This window comes from Gadus chalcogrammus, chromosome 3 (genome assembly GCF_026213295.1).
Source record: "Gadus chalcogrammus isolate NIFS_2021 chromosome 3, NIFS_Gcha_1.0, whole genome shotgun sequence".
NCBI classification, from domain to species: Eukaryota; Metazoa; Chordata; class Actinopteri; order Gadiformes; family Gadidae; genus Gadus; species Gadus chalcogrammus.
This window is the reverse complement of record NC_079414.1, coordinates 25071775-25081774: the sequence shown is the minus strand read 5'-3', so window position 1 is coordinate 25081774 and position 10000 is coordinate 25071775. Positions and strand designations below refer to the sequence as shown.

General features: G+C 50.1%; 1 protein-coding gene across 1 annotated transcript in view; it reads left to right on the top strand.

The window, feature by feature from the left end:
* The window catches only part of krt222 (keratin 222), a 20279-nt gene that overhangs the window by 8705 nt on the left and 1574 nt on the right, over positions 1 to 10000 (top strand). Inside the window, exons 5-9 of the mRNA XM_056586965.1 lie at positions 1 to 63; positions 2383 to 2508; positions 4342 to 4562; positions 7420 to 7748; positions 8413 to 8515. The exon at positions 1 to 63 is cut by the window's left edge and continues 279 nt beyond it. Coding sequence (XP_056442940.1) covers positions 1 to 63; positions 2383 to 2508; positions 4342 to 4562; positions 7420 to 7748; positions 8413 to 8515 — 842 coding nt within the window. The remainder of the gene's footprint in view (positions 64 to 2382; positions 2509 to 4341; positions 4563 to 7419; positions 7749 to 8412; positions 8516 to 10000) is intronic.

Sequence of the window (10000 nt, the reverse complement as noted above, 5' to 3'; positions counted from 1 at the left end):
TCACCGCTGCCGCTGTCGTCATCGTCGGCAACAGCAGAAACAAACGGAGGAGCGTTCCCCGAGGTGGGTGCAACACGCTCGCATCCTCTCGGTTGTTGTTGTTGCTCCTTCCTCCTCCTCTTCCTCCTCCTTCTCATGTTACCGCCGCTATCTTCTTCCTTTTTCTCCTCTTGCATCCCTTTTTGCTTCTTCATCACTCTCTCCGTGTTGTCTCCTGGCTGGTTGCCACGGCGACACGCCCTCTGGACCACCTCAGAGAGGAGTCTGAATGTTTTGTCTCCCCGTGATGAAAAGGCTCTATGGATGCTGTCATCACTGGGATTATTGCCTGTTCATCTGCCTACTGTGTGTGTGTGTGTGTGTCTCTGTGTGTGTGTGTGTGTGCGTGTGCGTGTGTGTGACTTCCTGTGGGTCGGGGGTAAACTACCTGTCTGTTGAGGAGGAGGTCACGCCATGCCTCTGCACACATCTGATTTCAAGGCAGTTTGTCATTATTTCCTTTGAGCTTAAATATGAATCAGGACGTTTGCTTTTGTTATCATTGTGTTATAAATGAACACAAGACACCCAGGCGCAGCTATTATGGATGACAAAAGATGAATATTAATTTAAATGCCTCTAGGAATATCAACAACAACTGTAACCAGAGGAAGTTGGAGATTTGTGGCATGAAACATTGTTACATGTTGAATGAACCACTATTTGTGTGTCTGTTTGTCTGTGTGTGAGTCTGTTTGTGTGTGTGTGTCTGTTTTTTTGAGGGTATGTGTGTCGGTTTCTGTGTGTGTGTCTGTTTGTCTGTATGTGTCTGTTTGTGTGTGTGTCTGTTTGTGTATGTGTATCTTTTCGTTGGGGTGTGTCTGTCTGTGTGTGTGTGTGTGTGTGTCTGTCTGTCTGTCTGTCTGTCTGTCTGTCTGTCTGTCTGTCTGTCTGTCTGTCTGTCTGTCTGTCTGTCTGTCTGTCTGTCTGTCTGTCTGTCTGTCTGTCTGTCTGTCTGTCTGTCTGTCTGTCTGTCTGTCTGTCTGTCTGTGTGTGTGTGTGTGTGTGTGTGTGTGTGTGTGTGTGTGTGTGTGTGTGTGTGTGTGTGTGTGTGTGTGTGTGTGTGTGTGTGTGTGTGTGTGTGTGTGTGTGTGTGTGTGTGTCTGTTTGTGTGTGTGTGTGTGTATCTGTTTGTTTATGTGTATGTGTGTCTATTTCTGTTTGCGTGTCTGTTTGATGCATGTATGTGGTTGTGCGTGCGCATGTGCATGGCATCACCAGTGGGTTTGTGCGTGTGTGCGCATCTCGTAGTCCTGACAGTGGTGTGCCAGCTGGAGAAAGTGGGCTTGGCGGCTCTGTTTGTTCAGATGCTCTGTGGGTCATGCAGAAAGCCTCCGCTCACAAGCCACCAGTTGTGTACCCTTGTCTTGTTAGCCCTGGGCTCCCGTGGCTCTGGGTGGTTCTCTTTACCCACAGGGAGTGGACGCCGTCCTGTGTGCCCAGGGCGTGTGTGTGGTGTGTTCTCCATCAATGGTTTATCCACATCCGCCGTCGCCATTTCACCGGAATCTCCAATGATCAAACAACGCGTGAACAAAAGGCTCCAGTGTGTGGACCTGCGGGCCGTGACCCTCGGCATCCAGAGGTTTAAGCGAGCATTAATACACCTTTCAACCTTTTTATTTGGTTTTTCCTCAGTAAGTGAAAGCGGCCGAGGGGTGCCTCGTTGAGAGGGCCCCGGTGAGTCATCTGAACTTCAAACGTGTCGTAGGGGAGCCGATGCATTGAGGTGTCACCCACGGTGTCTGTAACCCGACGCCTTTGTTCCTCCGGTGTGACATCAGTGACGCGGTCTCTGGTCACTTCCCTTTCACTTTGTTTGAAAACGAGAGAAAGTGCCGATGGATTAGTGGGATAGCTGCACGTCCAGCCGTATGCATGAGTGTGTGTGTGTGTGTGCGTGTGCGTGTGCGTGTGCGTGTGCGTGTGCGTGTGTGTGTGTGTGTGCGTGTGTTTGTGTGTGTGTGTGTGTTTGTGCATGTGTTTGTGTGAGAGTTAGTGTGTGCGTGTGTGTGCGTGTGTGTGCCTGTGTTTGTGTGAGAGTGAGTGTGCGCGCGTGCCCGTGTGTGCGTGTGTATGAGTGAGCGATTGAGTTTGTGTGCGTGCGTGAGTTTGTGCACGCGTGCACGTGCGTGTGTGCATCTACAGCTGGGCGTCCGAGACCTTGCGTGGCTTCATGCCGTCCCCCTTGTCCCGGGAGGAGGCGGAGGGGGGGGGGTGCAGGTGAACCTTGGGGGCCGTGGCTTCATGCTGTTCTCCCCTCTCTCCCCAGGAGGAGGCGGGGGGGGGTGCAGGTGAACCTTGGGGGCCGTGGCTTCATGCTGTTCTCCCCTCTCTCCCCAGGAGGAGGCAGCGTGGGTGCAGGTGAACCTGGGGGGCGCGGCCCTGAGGGAGGCCCGGGCGGAGCTCAGCGAGGCCAGGAAGCAGTGGAACACCCTGCAGGTGGAGATCCAGACGCTGCACGCCCTGGTAGGTCCCCGTCGGGGCCCCCCACACGTCTGACCCGCAGTCCCGTGGCATGCCACCAGGTGTCGTGTGATTAGAACGTTTTGGAAATCTGCCCCTTATGACATCACAGGTGGGCGTGTCCACCTAGATCTGTGACGGATAGATGAGCAACGTTTGCTACAGTCCTCAGGGTAGGCTGGTAGACTGATCTGTCCAGCGTACATCACAGGTGGACACGCCCACCTGTGATGTCATAAGGGGCAGATTTTCAGAACGGCTTGTAACGGCCAACCACGCCACACCTGGTGGCATGCCATGGGACCTTTAAAGATACTAGCACACACCCAATCAGCCCTGGAAACACGAGCCAGACCTTGCACCCCATCAGAAGGTAGCAGGTGAAATTGTAAATGAAGAATCGCCAATACCTTCCATTGATATAGATAACCAGAGAGACATCTAAGATGTAAGAAACTATGTCAATTCAAAAGTATTCAAAAAGATTCAAAAGTCGTCCTTAGAACAGCTCAATCCCGCTCACTCACACATAAATACACACACACACACAAAAACGCACGCGCAGAGACGCACACATTAACGCACAGACACACTCATACACTCACTCACTCACTCACTCACTCACTCACTCACTCACTCAGACACTCACACACACACTCACACACTCACTACCTCACACACACACACACACACCCATACATACACACACACACACACATACACATGCACACACGCGCACACACACACACACACACACACACACACACACACACGCGCGCGCGCCTCCGATGACTCTGATGTCCTTCCGCGATCCACCTATAGTTCCAGTCCTTGACTTTTGCAATCTTCCCTTTTTTTTTTACTGCATCGTTCCATTATGTCACATAGGTGTCCCCTCCTCACCCTCACATTTGCCCTTCCTGCAACCCTTCACTCCGCCGAAATTCACCCTCCTGGACTAAACCTAGTAGGCAGGAGTCGATTTCCTTTAGAATACATCTCTCCCAGTGTCTGGGTGCGTTGGCTGTAAGTGATATTGATGCACTGAGATAATTCACCACAACACCAGGGTAGGAGGCCCTGCCAAGGCCGGCCACCACTCGATGAGGCCGGCGGCCGTCCCCCGACGGTCACACTAACCGCATCCGTCCATTCCTCCTGATGAGTCCTTTGGCCAGCTTCTGAAACCCCTCACGTTTTAAGTCCTGACTTTTGTCAGTGCCCTTCTGTAATCAAAGCATCCGGCTCTATTAACAAAGAATACATTTCGATACTGTAGGTATAATGGATGTATTTCGTTTTTTTGCAATCTTCGATTAACTCGGGCAACGCTATTGTAACATAAACCTTCCTCCGTCAGGGATTAATAATCTGAGAATGTGAATAAGAGTCTAACTGGAGTAACTAAGACTCTAACTAAGAGTCTAACTCCTCTCTCCTTCTCGTGTGGTGTTGGTGGTGAAAGATAGTGGAGCGGGTTGACTCGTAAATTTCGATTTTTTGTTTTTGTTTTTCGAACTTGCCGGTTCGATCCCCGGCTCCTCCTAGTGGAGTGTCGAGATGTCCCAGAGAAAGAACCCTCTCTCTTACTGTTCCCGACCAGCTGGCTGTCGCCTTGCATGGTTGACTCCGCCGTCGAGGTGTTTATGTGTGTACGTGTTGCTAAACAGCCCGAATGTAACCGGTGGTGGTCTGATCCCCGGCTCCTACGAGGTGAGGTCCTTAAGCAAGAGACCTCACACTGACTGTTGAACCTTTGTACGAGCGGTTGTAAGATGTCTACTCTACGCCCTGAGCCTAAACGTCGGCGGTGGTGGGGGGGGGGGGTGTGTTCAGGAGAAAGGTCTGGAGGGCTCTCTGGTGCACACCCAGCAGCTGTACTCCAGCCAGCTGCAGGACCTGTCCCAGGTGATCGGCCGCCTGGAGGGGGAGCTGGAGCAGGTGCGGGACGGCCTGGCCGGCCAGCGGCAGAGGCACCGGGTGCTGCTCAACACCAAGATGAGGCTGGAGCACGAGATCACCACCTACAGGCGGCTGCTGGACCGGGAGGAGGGCAGGTGAGGAGGGAGGGGGGGGGGGGGGGGGGGGGGGGGGGGGGGGGGAGATAGGGGGAGAGAGGGAGCGGGAGAGGGAGAGGGGGGGGGGGGGGGGGATGAGGTGGAAGGAGGGAGAGGAGGAGGGAGGGAGAGGGGGGGGAGAGGGTGGGAGGGGGAGGGAGAAGGGGAGGCGGAGGGAGAGAGGGGGAGAGGGAGAGGGGGAGAGAGGGAGAGAGGACGGAAAGGGAGGGGTGGAAGGAGAGGGAGAGAGTGAGGGACGGAGAGGGAGAGGGGGAGAGGGAGGGAGGAGGGGGGAGGGGGAGGGAGAAGGGGAGGGGGGAGAGGGAGAGGGGGGGGAGCGGGAAGGGAGAGGGAGGAGGGGGAGGGAGAGGGGGAGGGGGGGAGAGAGGATGGGGGAGGGAGAGGAGAGAGGGGGAGGGGGGTACAGAGGATGGGGGAGGGAGAGGAGAGAGGAAGGGGGAGGAAAGGTTCTGCAGCAATGAGGAAGGAAGGTGCACCTCTGGGACGGCCCCTATCTATGATCAGGGATGGGTTTGTTGCTTGTTGGAGCGGACCAGGTGGAGAATGAGGATGTGCGTTTGCCTCTGTTTTTTGCTTTTGTTTTTTTACCTGTGGTTGTTGTATGGTAATAATAATCGTAACCTATTAACCTTTGAGAACTAATCCTAAACTAATCCCTAACTAAGTACAGCAGTGAAAGTTCTTGTTAGTTTTCTGCTGCCTGTAAAGGAATTTGACCTGTACATTTCAAGGCCCTTTATCTGACTTACTTACTTACTTTCTCCTCTTCATGGCTGATGGGCCCAAAGGCTACAGGAAGGACGTTTCTCTTAACCTTAAACATTTAACCTCTTCGTCAACACATTCTATCCTTTCAGAAGAAGTCTGTCGAGTGAACGATGGTTTCCACTTGACAGACTGACAGCTTGGTGTCGGGCCAGAGGGGTGAACTCAATCGCTATGCTTCAATACGTCCTCTTTTATCTAAAACAATTAGTCCATGTAAGGTGTTGTCCTTGCAACACCTTAGAGCGGGAGAGCTCTGAAGACTCTCCCGCTCTTAAAACACGTCTATCTGTCCGTTGACTGCTTGCCAGACAGCTTTCTCTCTAATCATTCACCATTCAGGAAGCTGACAATACAGGTGTCAATCAACTCACATTAGTAGCATAGTCCTTGAAGGGCCTGGGAGCCTTGCGTTTGTTTGACAAGTGCATAGCTGCGAGTCTTCCTGCTGTTTGACTTGTGTGTAGAATCCTCCCACTGGATTCTACACACTAGTGTAGACACCTGCAAGGAATATCCTGGAACCTTTTCAGCTGACGGACATCGCGAATTACCCTTGTTTTAGGATGTGGCGCCACCTGTCGTCCACGTAGGGTATTTTCTTGAAAATATTGTATTTCAAACAACCAGTTCAGTGGTTGTTTGTATATATACATATTAGGGCCCGACCGATTTAATCGGCCGATTATAGTCTTTTTGAAAATAATCAACACCTGCCAAAAATACGCAGATTACAACCGATTATTATTTATTTTTTTAGAAATGTTATTGCGCTTAGTATCCTGCAGATTGCGCTCCTACTCGCCTTGCTAACTAACAACTTAAGAGGAGATTGAATTTTACCGTACAACATGAAAGCATGCTCGCTCAGGCAGCTGCGCGCTCACCTCACCAATGTACACAAGACTCGTTGTTTGAGAATGTTGTGCCTGTTTTTCTTTAGGTCCCAGGCCATGTTAATTTGTTATACTGTAGACTCTAAGGGTGAGACCATACTGCTCAGCACGCACGTGTTAGTCACTGATCCCGAGTGAAGCACATTGGGAGTTAGTTATTTATTTTACATTTTACATTACACTCATTTTTGACTGTAAATGTATTCTAAAACACTCAAAGGTTCTGCATTCAATCCACATATTCGTCAAAAGTGGTTAAAGTATACTTAAGGTATCAAAAACTACGTTTTATATTGTTTTTTTTGGCATTTTTCGGCTGATTAAATCGTAATCTTAATTTTTCTCTGAAAATAATCGACATCGGCGCTCAAAAATCAATATCGGTCGTCGGGCCCTAATACATATAGACTATAAATAAATAAAAAAGTATGTGTTTGCCAAAAAAGGTATTTCTTTAAGACAGAAATGTATCTGTAAATCAAGCACTTTGTGTATTATTGTAATTTTCGATTGAGACATCATCCTAGGTGGTCATTGCTGATTGCGTGCGATAATACTTAATCCATAGTACTACCGACCTTAATGTATGCACTTATGTTGTGTCTTATGTCCTGGCACTTAATGTAAACACTTATTGTTTGTCGCACTTAGTTATAATATAATTAAATGATAATTTCTTACATATATATACCGTGTTTCCAGGTACCCAAAGCACTAAATTATTTAGTTGTGTAGCATCTTATCCTAGCTATCTTTGTTGTATACAGGGAATGGGTTAAGCTAGCAATTGTTAGTGCTTGGCACTTGCGATATGTAGTTGTTTCTCTTCCGACAAATGCACTTATTGTAAGAAGCTTTGGATAAAAGCGTCCGCTAAACCCCCTATATGTTGTACTGAATGATGCACTTAACCACAGGTAGGCCTACATGGTTTGAAACGGGTGGGCGTGTGGCCAAAAACTGTATTTCTACATTTTTTCCGAAAACCTTAAAATATGACTTATGACTAGGATTTGTGCTTTGAGGCTAACGACATCAACGCTTAGGTCAAATATATATCCAGACTCATTAAGAACTGTAATGCACCTTTCGAATCGTGGTCATTATCGATTGATCACAGGCGGTCAGCGCTGACGGCTTATGTGTTATATTTATATCTTTTTTTTTTACCGCAGGTACATGGTTAGAAACGGACAGGCGGTCAGCCTACAGCCCTGGAGGGGCCCCTCCGCGGGCCCCAAGGAGAACGGCCTCGAGACGGAGGTCAGCGACCCCTCCCTCAGCGACCCCTCCCTCAGCGACCCCGCCCTCAGCGACCCCGCCCTCAGCGACCCCTCCCTCAGCGACCCCGCCCTCAGCGACCCCGCCCTCAGCGACCCCGCCCTCAGCCCGGACGAGCCCCGCTCCGAGCCGCTGCCGGACATCCCCCCGCTGCTCCTCCCGGACCCCGGCCACAAGAGGAGCTCCATGCTGCGGCGACAGCAGAGCCTGGTGGTGCTGACGGGTGGGACGCACGCACGCACACACGCACGCACACACGCGCACGCGCACTCACACACGCACGCACACGGACGCACACGCACACTAAAGCTCCTCAGTCTAACTGTAGGCAAACTTGCAACAGATGTTCATGCTCCTTGATGACGAAAGTGAAAGTGAAAGTCGGTTTGAATTAATTCAGCATGAAGAGACTCAAGACTCACGTGTTCATAGTTGACCTGGACTGTGCATAGCCTCCCTCCTCACTCCCGACTGCCCCTTCTCCTCCCTTACTCTCCTTAAAAGAAACTCTAATGCACTTATTTATGTCTGTACATCCTGGCACCTAATGGTCGCACTTATTGTATGTCGTACTTTGTTATACTACTGAGTTGTGTAACATCTTATCCTAGCTATCTTTGTTGTCTACCGAGATTGGGTAAACCTAGCAATTGTTTTGCTTTGCACTTGTTTCTATGAACATCCTTACTGTACCAACGGCGATATATTATTGTTTCTCTTTCTCTAACGAATTTAGTTATTGTAAGTTGCTTTGGATAAAAGTGACTGCTAAACGTCCTAAATGTAGATGTGAAATTACAAGCATTAAACCACAAAGGAAGTAGACCCTCTTCTCCAGGGGTCCACAGACCTTCTGAACCTCGGTTGTTTCTGGTCCCGGCCCTTAGACCCGGAGCGGGGCGGAGAGCTGCGGATCCCCATGGTGAAGACCCAGGAGTTCCTGCAGGGCAACGTGGTGCGGGAGGGCGCCGAAGGCCACGGCACCATAGAGTGAGTATCCAACACCACCACAACCCCACCCCAAACCCCGCCTCCAAACCACGCCCCCAAACCCTGGCTCAAAACCCCGGCCCAAAACCCTGCCCCCTATCCCCGCTCAAACACCGCCCCCAAAACCCGGCCCAAAACCCTGCCCCCAAACCCTGCCCAAACCCCGCCCCCAAACCCCGGCACAAAACCCTGCCCAAACCCTTCCCCCAAACCCCGCCCCCAAACTCTGCCCCCAAAATCTCGCCCAAACCTCACCCATCTCCAGCCGCTCAGACACTCAGTCGATGCATGCTATAGAGTGGTGAAGTCACGCCCCTTCCGGTAGAGCTCATGGGACCTATGAGATCGAAAAATATGAATGGGTGTCAATGGAGAGAAAATAATTATTTTCTGGTCCCGGTCTTTATATGCCCTGGATTACACATATGTTGTTTGTGGATTTAAATGATAATTTTTCATGCAAAGAGTTCAACCGTTTATTGTGCAATTGTTCAGATAAAGGCTGTAGAGAAAACACAACGAGAAAGACTACACGGCTCGTATGTGACGTCACGCTCCCTGCGACTGGCGTGGAGAAGACCGACAATCTTCCCATCAGCATAACTGAAACTCTGCACGTGCCCCGATTTATGATGGTTTTCACCTCTTTCGATGCTTTTATCCTCCCCTAGGAAACAGCGGTGAAGTGGGGCAGAGAGATCGCCATCTCTGTGCCGAGTTCCAAGTGCGGGTGTTGTGACGTATATCATATGCGTCGAGAGCAGCGAAGAGCTGTAGTTCACAAAGCGGCCTCACATAAAACCTAAAATGATCAAACTTCTTCACGCACATTTTTAGTTTTCTTTGCATGAAAAATTATCATTCAAATCCACAAACAACATATGTGTAATCCAGGTCATATAAAGACTGGGACCAGAAAATAATTATTTTCTCTCCATTGACACCCATTCATATTTTTCGATCTCATAGGTCCCATGAGCTCTACCGGAAGAGGCGTGACTTCGCCACTCTATAGTCCGGTCCGGTGCATTTCGTCGGGTGTTACCCGCTAATTCTCAAGAGACCCTGAGAAGGAACACAGAAGAGGGGTCTCTTGAGTGATTGAGTTCACTTCCTCCTTCCAGTTCTTGTGCACACACAGGTCTTTGCTGGGTCTGTCTGTGTTTCTCGGAATGCGGGATGTTTCGTTTCATCGAGTTAGAATTAAAACCACCTTCATTTCCCGAAAAAACGTTCTGCTTCATCGAGCAATCAATCAGGATATTTAATAGAACCGGTCATTTCTGTGTGACCGGTTCTCACACACTTTGTCTTTTCTTGAACCGCCTCGAACCTGAGAACACGTCTCAAGGCGTTTCTCCTTCGACATGACTTTGAAACGAAACCGTTTAGTGCAATTTGCCCAATCACACGTGCGTGTCTTCTCTCTAGAACATAAGAACTGGCGAGGCCGCATGCCTGCGGTAACCGCCGGTGACACCGTCG